Here is a 16,486-nt window from a genome sequence, read left to right as displayed (position 1 = left end):
AAAAAAAAGAAACCAGCTCGGCGGCGCTCTCACGGTCCTCGGTCCTCCATGTTCGCCTCCTCCATACTTCATTCCTCCGTGTCCATATTCGGCTGCAGCACATTTGCATAAGTGGTCGGACGTATGAGTGAGCAGGCTGCTCTGCCCAATGGGGGGGACTTTAGGGCTCGGATATGGCGTCTAAGTTTGATATCACCCCCAAACCCGGATCGCTGATTTCTATTAAACGTTTGTATTCAGCGGAGTTTCACCGATCGGCCGACTTTGGGGACATTAGAGGGCCCTTCGGTTCCGCTTGTACACAGTCTGCCGATCGCTTTTATTCCGCCTGTGTAACCAAACACACGCTGTTGCTGAACCCGGTGGGCACTTTAAAACGTTTCAATGTAAACGGACAACTGCCCCCGGTCCGCTGGCTAACCCGGGGGTTGTTGTTTACCGCGGGGCAACTGCGGCGGTCCAACTGCGCCCCCTAGTGTCCGATGGGGGCAAACGACGGATCCCCTTTAGTCTTCTCAAAACTGTTCTGCTTTGTCAACAGTAAAAAATGATGGAGGCCGAAACCATAACTGTTGGATCTGTCTTGGGTGGAGTTCAAACCGATATTATTACTTCATTATATTCATATTTGAATGTAATCGCTTAAACAAACCTGTGTTCAAGTTGGCATAAAATGACTTTTATATTCCAGTAGATGCATTATTAAACAGGGAAGTATCTATATGCCAACCTCTGCTCTGTGCTTCAATTTATTTCTGTCGGTCTAAATGAATTAGAGCAGTGATGAACTTCGGGCCCTTCCGTTTGGTAAGGTGCCATTTTGGGGCCCTAAGCTATAAGAACCCCAAGCCAGCTTGTATCCACATGGACACCAATTAGGCTTTCGAGGGTTTTGTATGTGCAGGTTTGTTCATGTGCATGTGGTATTTATGTTTGTAATCAACAGTGTGTGTCAGTGTGTGTGTAGCTGGGAAACATTTTCTCGCATCAAAACTTTGATCTATAGCCTCCTACGTCCATTTCCCACAGGCTATGTAGAAGTCGTATGAGTGCACACAATAAGCTGCACTGTTGTTTCTCTTTCAGTCACATGCAGCAAAAAGCCTGACTGTGACATCAGACAAACCCAAATTCATCACCATGGGAAAAATATAGCAAATGTTATTTGAAAGAAAGATTAATGTCACCACCCAAATATAATTTGAAAAAATAGATAAATAAATAAATAAATAATAATAATCAAGGCCCAGTTATGCATTTCCATATGGACCACATATCTTTATGATGCATTCAAATCTCAGACATTTTTCTCATTAGCATGCATGCTATTGACATATGTGGACAGTATGAGTGCTGCAACACAAGGTTCTAATGTTTATCATAAAGTTTTCCTGTGTTTCTGGGCGCATATCTTTGTCTGATATTTTTCTAAAAATAAAAATGGCTTCATTGCCTTGTTGTTGCACGTGTTTATTTGTTTGGTGAGACTGCATCTCTGAGGATACAACAGGATGCCAAAGTTTAACATTATTGCTAAAACAATATCCCGTCTACATTTGATGGCATCCCTTCTGGCCCCTTTATCACAGAGAAAGCATCTGATAATGATCTTGTGGCAGACTGGTCATCTCTTGCCTTTGCCTCTGTCACCCATTGGCACAGCAGCGAGAGCAGGAGGATCACAAAAGGGGAGGGCAGAACAGGCCCCCTCTCCTCCCTGCAACAGAAGATGTGTGCTCCTCTTGGTGGGAGTCATTTGTGAAAGAGCTCAGAGTTTAGAGACAAGCAGTCAAGTCTAATTTTTCAGGTGTTGTGAGCAGCCTCTGTCTCAACTGGACTTCAAGAGGCCTCTCCAGAGAAGAACTCTTGTGGCTCTGTCAAGCGAAGCGTGGAAGCCAGAGACAGAGACAGAGAGATGGAAACATGCGCCTGCGCTCTGGAGCTGCTGGGGATGCTGATCTATGTCGGGGCATGGCTGTGTGCTTTAACAACTACTATCTTACCACAGTGGCTGACCATGTCCACAGCACTGCTGCCTGTAGAGAGCTACGAACTTGGCTTGTGGGAGACCTGCGTGGTCCAGGATCTCGGGGGTATGGAGTGTAGAGCTTATGACAGCCTGCTGGGCCTCTCCAGTGACCTCAAGCTGTCCCGCATCCTCATGTGCGCGTCCCTTGCTGTGGGCATGCTGGGAATCCTGATAGCTATACCTGGACTTTACCTGGTCGACAGCTGTAAAGACCACGGAGGGTATCGAACCAAGAGGATTTTTACCATCATAGGAGGGCTGCTGGGGATGGTATCTGGAGTGCTATGTCTGATCCCTGTGTCCTACATGGCCCATTTAGCCGTGATACGTTTCTTTGACGATAAAGTACCTGACGTGGTGCCAAGATGGGAGTTTGGAGATGCCTTGTTCTGCGGCTGGGCAGGAGGATTTCTTCTCATAATGGCTGGGCTGCTTCTGGTCTCCTCAGGCTTGTGCTCCCAGGTGGCGCCTCAGCCTGCGCTGCAGCGGAGGTACCAGGTGATGAGTACAGACGTTAACCTCAGGAAGCGCTCAGAGTACGTTTAAAGGGATGAATGACAAGAGTTACCTGCATAGAGACTGACAGCACAACACAATCACCTGTAGAACTGCACTTCAGACTGCTTTAAAACTGCAAATGTTAGTATTAGGCTCATATCAGATACAACAGCTCTGTCGTCATTTCAAGCATCTTGAGAAACAATGAAATCATCTTCTTCTTTCATCCGTTGTCTCACCTGTACAATCAAACATTTCAAGACAACCTGCTGTGACCAGTATAAATGAATATTTTTGTAAAAGCTATTTTTTCAATTTGCTTTATAGCATCTCATAGTGTCTGATTTGTAAGAAATGTAACTTTGAATATGCTGTGATTGTAAATTATTCTTGATGCTAAAACTGAGATAAAGCACACACTTTCCTAGTGACGTTTGTTGATGTGTTGAAACTTGACTCATTTTTTTCCTCCATTAAAATGTTATTGTTTTTCCAGCACTGTGTTCTCTGTCAGATCTGCGAAGCATTCGTCTTTGGAGAAATGGGAATATGGCTGCTGTTTTGCAATTTCGTAATCTGCCCCTTTTCCTCTAGCCGCATAAACCTGCAACCTATTTTTGTCTGAAGTGGTCCCCATGTCGCCCTCTAAGCAGACAACAAGCTGAGCAGAAGGGCCAAGAGGCTGAACACAGCCGTCTCAGTTCATCAGGTGTGTCTGCAGCAGTGGAAACGCAGTTTGAAACTAATTCCATCAGATTTCCTGGTCACTCGCTGAGCTAAGCTGTGTTTAATGAATGCTTTAATGGGCAGCATGTACTGAGAGGAATGCAGAACAAGTTGCCCTCGCAGCTCCTGCTTTGACATAATTATACAAATTTGAGGAGGTCAGAGGGCTCAACTATTCCCTGCACTCCAAACTGGTCTGTATCATTTGATACTGTGACATTAAGATATTTTGTTGGATGCTGAGAGAATGATTTATAAAATTAAAGACGGTCCTTTTTATGGATTTAACATTTGTAAAGTGAAATGAATCAGAGATAAGGATGTTGTCGATATGACGGACTTTTCTTCTGAACAGCAGTCCTGTCAGGCCTCGGAGGTACTGATGCCACACAGACTGCATGGAGGACGTGGGGTCAACTTTCAGCTGGGGAGTCAGTGAAAAGTTCTTTACACCAAAAATTGGGCTGCTGTGGGGCCGGATGCTGCGTTAACAAAAAGGAAATGGCGCGCGTAAGAAATGATGTCGAAACGCATCAAACCACAAATAAAAAGGTCTGCTCTTCGGCTGTGAGTGCGCCGTCTCCAAAGACAGTAACATGTTCTGATGGTTCAAATGGGCATTATCCAATTCCTCAGGCGTTGACAAAATATCACATTCAGAGCAATAGTTTTTGAAATCAGCTTTCCATGGCCATGCTCATAAAAGATAAACAATGTCTTGCACCTCGAATAAGTTTCTGTATTGGTTATATCTGGAATTACAGCACATTTCACATTTCCTGTGTGTTAAACCAGGCCCAATTGAAAGCATGAGCACAGTCCAGCTCCTGATGTTCTGGACTCATGCACTGCTCTTTCCAAAGGCTAAAACAGCCCTGCTTCCACCACATCATGCTGTTTTAAACCGACTTAGAGAAGTGAAGAAGCCTGGACACAAAGGAGCAATGATATAGCTGAATATTTATAGGAGATTTATCAAATGGGCCAATCATCTAATTCTAATAAAGTCTGCTGATGAGGCCCAGGTGAACCTTTGACCAGTCCAGTCATTGATTAAACCTTTCGAGGTACATGACAGTTTTGAAGAAAATGACTTGTGGTGCTTGTAGACTAATGTTCCTCCACAGGACACGACAAAGTCTGTGATGATGGTTAAGTATGTGTGGCCTCACCACAAAACACTCCACCTTTAACTGGTCCCCACAAGGCTAGTTTTAAGGTACAAGTCAACACAGACTGGACAGGAAATAGTTGGAGGCATGTCTTCCAGTTCACTTACACAAGATTTATTAGACAACTACAATGTGGTTCACATTAATTAATATTAAGAAAAGTGGAAAATTTGAAATGTACTCATTTACATATTGAAACAGGCCAGTGCAGTGGTTGGTTCGGCCTTCAGGGTTCTTAGCCCAACTTCTCGGCCCCCTTGCATATACTCTGTGAGCAGTGAGTGGACCACAGCTGGACTCAGGTAAAGGGCCACAGGAAAGTAGACAGTATTAATGCTCATGGCTGAATGTGTGCTGCTGCTAATGTAGGCACGCTCTTGTGTTCACCACATAGTGTTTGATCAGCAACCAACTTAAAATGTTTACCGAGCAAATACTGGTTGGATTTCTATTCCAATTAATCAGTGCCAGAGCTTCCTTTTCTATTTGTGAATATAGTTTTGTCAGCTTTGGATGGTGTTTGGAACATGTGGGCCATTGGATGTTCCTCCCCACTTGCCACTTGGCATTGTGTCTTGAATAACTACCCCAATGCTCACACAGGGGCGTCGTGCTAAGGTGAGTGGCAGGCTGGGGTCGCAGTGTATTAAAACTGGGCCATCCGTCACAGTTTAACAAAAGCCACCTGCTCAACCACAGTCCATTTCCAAGTGGCATGTTCTCTGAGCAGCCTGTACAGTGGGGCTGAGACTGTGCATAATCATTTCTAACCCAAATTCTGGAGCTCTCTCCAGTTTTGTTGAACTCACTCTTTGAGCATTTCACAATGAACAGGTCTTTCAGGAAACCTAGCACCCTCAGGTCTTTCATGAGGTATTCCGTAATGTAAAGAGGGAGGTGCAGAGCAAGTCCAAAAGGAAGTCTGTTGTACACAAACAGCCCCTATGGGTGTGATGGTAGCATGTTCTTTTGGAGTCATCATCCAGTAGCTCCTCTGTGGGTAGGCGTCTGTTGAAAGTGGCTGATTTACTGAAATTTTGATCCTCACACAGGCACAGTGAGTTGACGCTTTTCTCTACTGGCACTACTGGCAATAGCAGAACAAGTCAAATATAACAAGATTTCCTGACAAGGCCGTCAGTTACAATATGTTACTGGCAAAAATGGCTTAAAAATACTTTTCACGATGCATACACACACACACGAAGGGTAGGTTCTACAGATACCACCCCTTCTATTAAACTCAGCACCCCATTTTCACAATTTTACTCTTCTGACTTCACGCAGCTCCCTGTGCAGACACAAATATTTTTATTCGAGGTTTTCACCTCTGATCAGACTGTATTATGAGTGGTCTGGCATTATAAAACAACATAAAATGGAAACACACAGATATGTGCTAAACAGTTGTGGCTTCGGTCCATCACTGCACATGGAGACATCGCCAACAGTCATAAATCTTTATCTGATCTTGAACTTTGAGGATGACTGCAAAGGATGATAAAACATCAAGAGATATTACATGACGTAGATAACACACGACATAGATGCTAATAAATTGTCATTAGTTAGATTTAAACATCCTCTCTGATCAGTTTTTTGTAAAATACATACTTTGATTTGATATAGCCGAAAGTGTTTTTTTTTTTGTTTTTTTTTAATGAATACCTTCTTTCCTTTCTCAGTGGCTTCAGATCAGTGTTGTTCCATTATACATTACAGTTGATAAAGTAGATAATTTAGCGGCCAGATTAGATAAAACCAGCTCAGGGTATTATGCCAGGCTTATCTGCAGAGCAGAATGTGCACAGAGAGAGGCGGGGTGGTGAAGATAGACATAAAGAGCCAAGTAAACGGAATTCCTGTAAAAATCTCTAATCTACAGGGAGGTTTCTAAATAATTCCCAGTTTCCTTAATTAAATCAGTATCAGTGCATGTCTTTCACAGATTCCAACCACCAGTAGTTGTTTTTTTCCTCTGTGATAATACACCTCACCAACTTGCTGGAATAGTCAGGTCTACCATTCATCCACTTCTGAACTTGTGTTTTTGACAGAGAGCTGTGCTTTGCTGAAGAGGGTCTTTTGTTCCAGGGCAGTTCGCCGCCTCCAGAGTGGTGCAGTAGTCCACTGGACAGCACTGTGTATGTGTGTGTGCCCTCTTTGGCAACAGTCGTCCTCCCCATACTCACATGCCTGCTCTCGTCAGCCTCCTACCTAGGTCACATGAGTGGGGCCCTCAGTCAACCTGACCTGCTAAGATCTCTCCTCACATGGGGCCCATTAGAAGCCCACACCTTGGCATGTCATGAAACCTCCCCCGGCCTGTGCTGAAAATGCTGATCAGTCATTACAGGAACCTTCATGCTCTTCTGTCCGAGCAACTTGTGGATAATACTTAAGCAATAAAGTTTAGTATAACTATTGCAGATATGAATCTGGCCTTGAACTCTGGCAGCTGTACTCCTTTATATGAGCCACAGAAACCTTAAATATAATACAGAAATAACATGATGGCAGTATAAACTCTCCATTCACAAGACAGGACATTATTAGAGCTGCTCTCATCAAAATTATTGGCATTATACGGTTTACGCAACCCCAGGAAGTCCAACCGCTTCAGCCCTGTGGCCCTCACCTCTCACCCGATGAAGACTCTGGAGAGGATGATCTGGAACAACCTCCAGATATATATAAATATATATATATATGAAATACTGGTGGCAGCATTTGAATTTTGTAATTCTTCAGGAAATTCAAGAAATACAAACTATTCTTAGTAGAAGTTTAATTTAATTTCTATTTTTGTCAGATTTTTGTCTAATGGCTGCGAATTCTCATTTGTTAGCTCACATATTGTTGAATTTTGATACAACGTCAAACACCCATGAAGCACAGTTAAATGTGTTGGATTCAGAATGTGACTATTTTATGGCAGGCGACAATGTGTTTTTCCGTCACGACACCTATTCAGTCTGAAATGCAGAATTGTTCCTCCCCTGGTTGACTCCGTCCGGGAAGTCAAACTTGTGTGGTAAGGTCCTTGCTGTCCAGGACCTTTGGAGCGAGTTCCTTGTGTGTTCACGGGACACTGACTTTAGAGTGCGGCAGCTATACTGGTAAGAAAGAAACACCAGACCGCTTATGAACATCAGAATGGAGGCGAGGATGCCCACACCGATGGCTGAACCAACCTGCTGCCTGGCAGGCGCCACAGGGAGGTGAAACTCCGGAGGGAAGTCTATGGTGCTGTTGTTGAGCACAGACTTCATGTTCCACACCAGTGGCACCATAGACAACAACCCGGTGAGCAGATAAAGGCTCCCTGCCAGCACAAACACCAGCCTGATGTTGCTGCGATCCTCCACAGAGAAGTAGGCCATCCTCACAGCCAACGCGGCGCTGATGTTCGCCGCCAGTCCACAGATCACAGCCAGCAACATCATCACCTGAGCCACAGGGATCTCCACTGGAAGAAAGGTTTCTGAGATGCCAATGCTCCGGCAGTTCTCCAGCTCGGGAAGGACATGGCTGTAGAAACATGTCCTCCAGATTCCCACCCAGGCCATACCTGAGGTGATGATGGATTCATCGGCCACGTGCCACAGCCGCCACTCGTTGAGGCCGAGGGTGATCATGGTGAAAATCCACGCCAGAAAGCCTGCTAGCAGGCCCATGAACTGTGTGTGAGCTGTGTGAACCAGATACATCCTGTTCAATGTGACTGCTAATTCTCTGAGAGAATAATCACTGACTCACGCATTGTGGCGTTCATGGGCCACCGCTGACATCCATCACACCTGAAGATGACAAAAATAATCAGTACAAACTTCACAATCATATTCTGCTGTCATACTCAGCATTCCACTTCATATAAAGTTAAACGTGAATGTGCATGTTCACATCATTTCAACCAACTTTTTCTGCGTATGTTTTGCTATTGCGCCACAGCATTAACCGTTTGCCTATCACTCTGGAGAAACATTGTGAATCCAACATCAAATGGTGTCCAATCAAATAGAGAGGTGAAAACCACACCACTGTTAGCTCGTCTCTATCGTGTCTTTACTGCTGCTGAAGGTCATGTACTAACCAGATGGATGTAACACGGAAATAAAGTTTCTATTGGCCCTAAAGACATAGTGCAGTTCAGAGAATATACTACAACCTCTTTTTTTTTTTTTTTTTTTTTTTATAAGATGCCACCTGTCATCGGGTCACAGGTTAGTTTACTGAAATGACCAAAACACATATTTCCTCATGTACCCAATTTAATTTAGAGTAACCCAACAATGAATTACAGTCTGGCTTCCTCCCACAGTGCATTGATATGCATGTTGAATTGGTGGCTTTAATTTGCCTGCAGGCTCGACTGTGGCTGTGAAGAGTTGTCTCTGTGTGCCGGCCCTGTGACAGCCTGATGACCTGTCCAGGGGGAACCCCGCCGCCCGGTGTGAGCTGGGATTGTCCCCAGGACTCCATGTATACACAGACGTCCACAAATAAGGGGAAAACCAAGATGTTTCTCCACATGCTGTAAAACCTGCTTCAAGTCTTTGAACACTACTTAATCAGCACTGTTTTTGTCTGGTGGTGTTTTGAAGACAACGATGGAGCACTGTCTGACACGTCAGACCAAAATCTACCATAGCCATGTTGACTCTGTAAATCTTTAAAACAGATACAAATAAGAAGATCTTAAAGTGTTTTTCAAGTATCAGAACACAGTCCCTTAAAGCACGGTATTCAGGGACTGCTTTGGTTAATGATTGTGATTGAACTCTGTCAGGTATGCAGTAAAATAAAACCCTCTCTTAAATCTTGTCTTTTCACTCACCTTGAGGTGCTCGAGCCCAGATATTGTTTTCAACAAATGCAGACTCCATTCAGACACGCTACATTTATCAGAAGGGAATGGATCTCAGTTGTGGTCCACATGTTTTCTGCAATTGTGTGAAACCGTTGATCACCTGAATGCAAAGGAAGTCCTTGTCGCTTCAAAGTGTGTGCCTTCCACATTATAAGCAGAGAGGAGGGTGTGGTAAGGTTAATGAATAACAATGGACATGAACTGATCAATTAGACATGACTGTGTGATTTCAGCAGACTCTTTATTCAATACAAAGGAGCACTGCTGATAAAGTGTCAGGCTGTAGCAGGGCCATAACATTTCAATCTGTAGCAAACTCAAGTACAGGACATCCCCCAGAAGGCTTCACCTTGGGGAGGCTTATTAAATCCTGACAATCTGAAATGTAGACATTTGACAGGGTCCAGCTGAAGCTGGTCAAAATGCTTTGGAATGATTATCTTCTATATTTCGTTGCAAATGATCAACCTTATCGTTTTTAGTGTTCGAAATTAAGCAATATATGTGATAACTACGCAAACAAGCAAACCTCAGCACCGTGAAAAACAAAAACACAGTGAATCAATAAGATAAAAATACAGACTTGGTAAACATGTGGAGCTATGGTAATCTAAACAAGATTTTCTGACTGTGAATAAAACAGAGCCGCACTGATGGAAGCACCATGCACAAGTGGACTAAAGACCGAACAGTGTTTGCAGTGACATGGAGGACTCTCCAAGCACTTTAAATGTGGATTTTACTGGAGTTAAATTCTCGCTGTGAAGTGCTCCTTCTGTTCATTGAAGTTGAACAAGTGCTCTTTAAAATTATCTGTACATTCACAGAGTTATACTGCTGCACTTATATCCTTCTTTTTTTACCTGGTTTGCTGAAGAAGAGTTTCTTTAGTGAGAAAGTAAGGAGACACTCTTAGTAAAAGGCCACGAGTTTAAATATAAATGTTCACAAAAATGACTGAAATATTTGGCCAGATTTCATGGTTTGTTTGAAAAAGAGTTTCAGAGTGTTAAATTATCCAAAGATAAAACATGATAAATACTCAGCGTGTAACACACATCAGGTGGAACGGCTGCTAAAATCAGTTGAAGATAAAATACTGTCCCCTCCTGCACAGATTCAAAAGGCTACAATAAATTACTAAAAAAAGACATAAAATAAAAAAAGGGCATTATGGACATACTTGATGCCAGGTACAGTAGCATCAGTCACAAAGGAGTTAAACATGGATGCTGTTAGTGTAAGTGATGGTGTGGCCATCCACCTTAGTTTAAATGTCAAAAATGTCAACAGTCTTTATTGCAAACAGGTTGTTTGGATCTGCAAGTTCTTGTCTCTGTCTCCCTCTTTTGGGCAGAGACTTTCACTGCAACATGAGCAGTCTGCCCAATCAGGCTTTGGGCTACTTCAAAGACACTGTTGAGCTTTTTCAGATGGACAGCCTCTGTTCTATTGGCAGACTGTCCATCAGACACTTGAGCTGCTCCTCGCCCAGTTTGATTTTGTCCTCAAGCTTCCGCTGCTCAATGATGAGAGCAGACTTCATCTTGACAAAGTGCTCATAGTCTGTCAGACTGTCTTCCTGCAGATAGTTCAGAAGGATGTCATAAACAATGCGTTCCCGACGGTCTAAGTTCTCCTTCAGTTCTTTTGCATCCTCATGCTGTTGGATGAGCAGTTTCCTCTTCTCAATCAGCGTATTCTGGAGGGGAGAGGAAAGTTAGGTGTTGTGTTGATACATCAAATGCTTTATAATAGTCAGCAACAATTCTGAAGATTATTTAAAATCACTAACCCTTTCCACAGAAGTAGCATCTTCCTCCAGATTGTTGAGGGCATTCTCCACTCTGGCCAGACGGCCCGACAGTGACAGCAACAGACTCACCACCTTGTCCAGGTCCCCGACAAACATCCTGAACTTGTCCAGCTCGTTGGGTTTGCAGATCTGTTGAATCTGGGCTTCCACCTCATCTCCTAGAGCGTTGTTGTCAAGGATGTCCTCCTGAAGACTCTCCCTGGCCTCCCGCAATACCTGGAGCTTCTTGCTTAGGCTGTCAATCAACTCTTGCTACATTGGAAAAATAGAACAGACTGTGGTCAACATGTTGTCATAGTGGAGAAAAATGCTCTAAAAGACCTTTAGTCTAAACTATGTGCATCAGGGAAAGTTTGTGGAGAATAGAATGAAAGGTAAGTGAAGTGAAGTGATTCTGAAATCAGCTGAGAGTGAGGAGACAGGCTTTGTTTGTTTGAACACTGAATAAGCGTTGAGTAGGTGGATGGTACCTTCTTGTTGGCTAGATCGATGTCCAGTTCATCCTCTGAGTCGTCCTCCTTCTGCTCCTGCATGTCCTTCATTTTGATAAGGAGTTCTGCTTTGGGAGCAGATGTGCTGTAATATGTAGAGCTGGTCACCATGGTGACAGCTGCTGCCATATTGCCCTCCTTTTCACTGCAATACAGTAAAAAAAAAAAACCAAGTTGGATTGCTATTATTTCAGTCAAGATTGATTATTTGAGTAATGATATTGTAATTTTTCTATGTCATGGAATTTTTTAATCACCATAATGCTTCAGTTATGGTCTGTTGTGACACACTGGAGCTCAATTTTTCTCAATTTGATCATATTTAGATTAATTGTTCAGCATTAGCAAGAAATATTTTAAGAACTCCAGCAGTATTTAAGCTGTGTGGCTGACCTTTCCTCTGCTGGCCGGGTGATGGCCTGTGTCGAGGGCACCTTCCTGCGGTGGAAAGCTTCCTCCAGCAACTGCTCTCCCTGAGGGAAGATACCCTCCATCAGGTCCATAGTGGTCTTCATCTTACTCTGATCCAGAATATCAGCTAGTGACTTGTCCTTTCCCATGATGTCCCTGGCCAGCTCCTCTCTCTTCTGGTCCTCTTCAGACTGGTCTGCTGTTACAGCTGCAATATTGCTGCTGGACTCATTTGTGGGCTGTGGTGGATGTTGAGAGTTGGAGTTGACGTGATCTCGAACTGTGGCCATGTATGTGTCGGGCTCAGGCTTCAGGTCTGACTGACCAGCTGGTGGACTGTTGGGCTCTCTCTGCCGAGTGAAGGCACATAAGTCTGAATCCTGGCCTGCAGCTCCTAGACTGACAAGCCTGTTAAAACACAGGGCCTCAGCTTGAACAGCAGAGTCGTCACTGTGCTGCAAAAATGGATGATTCTCTTTGTTTGTGCCCCCTTCTGAGTGGACAATCCTGATGGGCACTTTCCTCACTGTTGAATAATCAATCACATGCTCCATCCTGAAACACAATAGAAAGAAACACAGATGAACTTCAGAAAAAAAGAAAAAAGAGCTGGAGACGTTTTTCCTCTGAGCAGAAAAGAAAATCTCCTGTTACTGTTATTCCACACATACAATGATTTAAAGTTTCACTGAATGATGGCAACTGAGATTTTTTCCATGCCCAGTATGCTGGAACTGGAAGACATATAGACTCCTCCCACTGCTTTGGTTTTGTTAGCTGTAATAATCTTACAGTACAGTCAGAAATTCACTACAGATGATGTCAGTTGGCTCTTAACAAAGAATATGTACAGAGGGCTTTATGTTTTGGGCTTCAGACAACCTTTTAGATGTTCAGCATTTAACTGAATTAACCACAAACTACCACTGTCCTATTCAGTTGGATTGATAGTATTTGGATGTTGCATGACTCTATGAAGGCACTGACTCTTTTGTACAAGTAGCATAAAGACAGAAAATATGGGAGTTACTATATTCTGAGTAAACTAGGTGGTAGTTTGCAGTAGTGGCAGTACTATGGCACTTTTGAGTGAATATCTAGTTGGTAAAACAAACAAACAAACAAAAAAAAACTTTACCTGTTAGAGTCTTCATCCTGAAGGGAGACAGGAGGCTTGTCGCTGAGTCTTTGAGGGGAAAACTGTGGCGATGGTGAGCGCTGCCCATCCATATTAGCCAACTGTGAAGGTCTATAGTAGGAAGCTGGGGGAGAGGATTTTGACAGATGATGTATTGCCCCTTGTCCTTTGTCCACAAGCCCTTTGCCCTGCTCAGAATCTTCCTTTACACAGTAGGTTGGGACAAAGGCGGGGTCAGGATCAGTGTTAGGAGTGCAGTGGGTAAAGCCTTCGCTCTGGGAAGTGGTGAAAGACTCGTGGGAGTCGACCTCTGGGCATCTTGGTGGGGGAGGCTTCTCCAGTACAGAGGGCTTTCTCCTCAGTCCAGACGAGAGCTCAATGTGGCTGTGGTCTGCAGGCTGAGGGAGGCCAGATTCTGCGAGACTGTGAGAGAAAGACGTGGGTCTGTGGTTCACAGTGGCAGGAACAGCTTTGTGTCTGCAGTCAGGATTGGTTCGTGTCATGGGCGGAGGGGACGGTGTTGAGTACTGTTCAAACTCTACCGGTGTTTCTCCCACCTTACACTCACTGGGTCCTCTGTCAGAGAACCTGAGGAACACAATAGAAAGCTCTTAATTACACAGAGGCAGTACCCACTATCATCTGCAGCTTTATCAAATAATACACTGTGGTGGAGGACGTGTTTGTCTCTCCAGCAGTCACTGTGATTATGCCAGCACGACAAGACACACGTCTCCCTCACTTCTGCAAGCCTCCTCCCTGGTAAGTGTTCAGCTGGCAGCCTAAAGAGGAATTTCAGTTCCCACAGAGTCTGCAGAGAGGAATAAATAATCCTCCAGTGCAAAGAAGCAAGACTGGATCACTTTTTCCTGTCTGATTCATCATAATCAGATTTGCACTTTTAACTCTTTGGTTAAATCAGACATGGAGGAGGAAGCAAAGGTCACCATAGGGAGATTACAGTGACTGGATACTAAGATTTGGACCGCTACATGTTAGAATGATTTGACTAGTGGACAGCTGCCATTAAGTGAACTATCCAAGCTATATGGTAAAAACTTACAAACCTACCTAATACTACGATTTAATGCAACCAGATTACTCTTCCCTGGTTGCTCTCATATAGATAGATTTGATGTTCATTTGATGAAACATGATGGCAGTGATAACTATATTATTGGGATGTTAGTATTCAATCAATTTGTTATCACTAACTTTGCCATCTGTGTCAGTATAATGTAGTATTTCTTAAATATTTTGTCTGCAACAGGTTCCAAAACATTCAGACTTAAGAATAGCACTGTTAGGACAGTTGTACACACACACACACACACACACACACACACACACACACACACACACACACACACACACACACACACACACACACACACACACACACACACACACACACACACAAAATTCTACAATTCTACAAACATTCTACAAACATTGGAAGCAGAATAAAAACACAGAGCATGCACCATTAAGGTTCAGCCTTAACTACAGTGGTATAGATATTAGGCCATAAAATTCCAATGAAACTAAAATGCATGAACTGAACCTACTATGAAGGGATATGCCAGAAATTTACTTTCTACTTCAAATTCAAATTAAGCTATCCTGGATTGTGTCCCCTAAAATGACTGAATTTCCCATGATGAAACATAATTGTAAATTTCATTATTCCAATTCCAATGTAAAAAAAATGTTGTTGTTGAGTTGTGTACTTGACTTATCCCAAATGTTGCCAAACTCAGAGAAGATTTTGATGTTATTGATGGTAATGTGCCATTTGATTTGGTTGCCTATCAATCACCAAATCCTCTGTCAATGTCAGTGTTATGGCGGTCTGTCAGAAGGTGGAATTGACTTTTATCCAACTTGAAAATGCATTTTAAGATACACTTTTCAGACCTTGGTCCTTTTCAATTATATTTTTTCACCAGATGAAGGATTTTATTCAGTGGAACTCTCCATATTAAATCAATAGTGGAATAAAAGGTGTTTGACAACTCCCTGGCACGCCCAACAGTTTTTAATCCCCTCGTCCATTTTTTATGGACAGGATCAGACTCTCAGATTCAGGGAAAAAAATCTTCCTGAACCTACTGGTGGAGACAACACCCTCAATGATCACATGCTATTTTATGATGTCATCCAAAACAGTCTTGTTATTGCATCAGAAAGGTAATGGATATCATATCATATCATAGTAACTGGCTTCAAACTAATGTTCAAATTACTCAGAAATACTAGAGATCTGACGTGATCATGGAAGGTGAAATGAATTCTTTGTTACCTGGTAACTATTCCACCCTGCCCATTAAACAAACAGTCACCAGCAGTCAAGAAAGCAAGTTTAATCCAATGTGACCAAACCACCTTACACATTAAGACAGTGAATCTTATGATTCAGAGTTTATTTGAGGTCTCATATCATCCATCTAACAGGGGTTGAGATGTTTCTGGCAGGATCAGTGGTTGACTAACCAGCTGAATGTTATTGTCGCCCATGAAGCCATGCTACAATCTAATTAAGCGCTGTAGTAAATCTTATTGATTATAACTTGATGCATATGAGAAGCTCCTTGAACTCTGGTGCCCATTACATTCCAACTGAGGGATAAAGAAGCACTTCCGTGTTGTCTCACACATGCTTCGCCCACACAAAGCAGGGCAAGAGAGGCAGCTTGTGTTGTCACAGCTGCATTGGTACGCCTGGACAGATAATAAAGACTTCCCTGTTCCTCTACAATCTCACTGCTCTCTTTCAGTGATAAAGCCCATTACCAGACACAGTGACATACAACTTTAAATAGTATGATTACGACACAGGTGAAAGATGAAAACAACAAAGACACATCATGCTTTATATTAGAGCTATCTACGGAGTCAAAAATCCAACACAAACACATTGATATTTGTGCATATGTATATTGTAAGATACAAATAAGTCATTAAGTTGTTCCACTGCCACAAATACTAGGGTTTTAGCAGGTTACATCAAACGAGGTATACTCACCCTGGTGCATTGCTGTGGAGTTCAGCATGTTCTCTCTCAGTCTGGGAGTACTCAGTCTCAGACTTTCTTGCAAGAACTGGAATCTTCTGTAAATAAAGTTGAACAAACACACCAACAGTTATGTAAAAAGAATCCACAGAACATTTGCCTCTAGCTATTCAGTCTAACAGACTCATGTTGCAGCTTCCTGGGTTTTCAATGGTGCAAAGGATCAGCAGGTTGATGCCTCTCTTCCTTAAGATGACGGGGTGTCGTAATGGACACAGATTAATATTTGACTTTTTCCTTTCAGTTTCCGTCAGTGTGTTTG

At 43.1% G+C, this 16,486-nt stretch overlaps 3 protein-coding genes across 4 annotated transcripts in view; 1 reads left to right on the top strand and 2 right to left on the bottom strand.

Moving 5' to 3' along the window:
- Positions 1–1,776: 1,776 nt before the first annotated feature.
- Positions 1,777–2,946, top strand: LOC115042491 (putative claudin-24). The gene has a single exon (XM_029500753.1). The coding sequence runs from the start codon at positions 1,916–1,918 to the stop codon at positions 2,573–2,575; it is 660 nt and encodes a 219-aa protein (XP_029356613.1). The 5' UTR covers positions 1,777–1,915; the 3' UTR covers positions 2,576–2,946.
- Positions 2,947–7,391: 4,445 nt separating this feature from the next.
- Positions 7,392–8,138, bottom strand: cldn34a (claudin 34a). The gene has a single exon (XM_029500147.1). The coding sequence runs from the start codon at positions 8,133–8,135 to the stop codon at positions 7,392–7,394; it is 744 nt and encodes a 247-aa protein (XP_029356007.1). The 5' UTR covers positions 8,136–8,138.
- A 1,390-nt stretch (positions 8,139–9,528) lies between these two features.
- Positions 9,529–16,486, bottom strand: part of shroom2a (shroom family member 2a) — a 29,058-nt gene continuing 22,100 nt past the window's right edge. For both annotated transcript variants that reach the window (XM_029500938.1, XM_029500939.1), the window contains exons 6-11: positions 16,177–16,262; positions 13,152–13,739; positions 11,996–12,568; positions 11,582–11,747; positions 11,091–11,363; positions 9,529–10,997 (exon numbers count right to left, since the gene is read on the bottom strand). In XM_029500938.1, the coding sequence (XP_029356798.1) occupies positions 10,725–10,997; positions 11,091–11,363; positions 11,582–11,747; positions 11,996–12,568; positions 13,152–13,739; positions 16,177–16,262 (1,959 nt within the window). In that variant the 3' untranslated portion in view covers positions 9,529–10,724. The remainder of the gene's footprint in view (positions 10,998–11,090; positions 11,364–11,581; positions 11,748–11,995; positions 12,569–13,151; positions 13,740–16,176; positions 16,263–16,486) is intronic.

The sequence above is a fragment of the Echeneis naucrates genome, chromosome 4 (genome assembly GCF_900963305.1).
Source record: "Echeneis naucrates chromosome 4, fEcheNa1.1, whole genome shotgun sequence".
NCBI lineage: Eukaryota > Metazoa > Chordata > Actinopteri > Carangiformes > Echeneidae > Echeneis > Echeneis naucrates.
The sequence above is the reverse complement of the archived record's forward strand: the minus strand, read 5'-3'. Positions and strand labels throughout refer to the sequence as shown.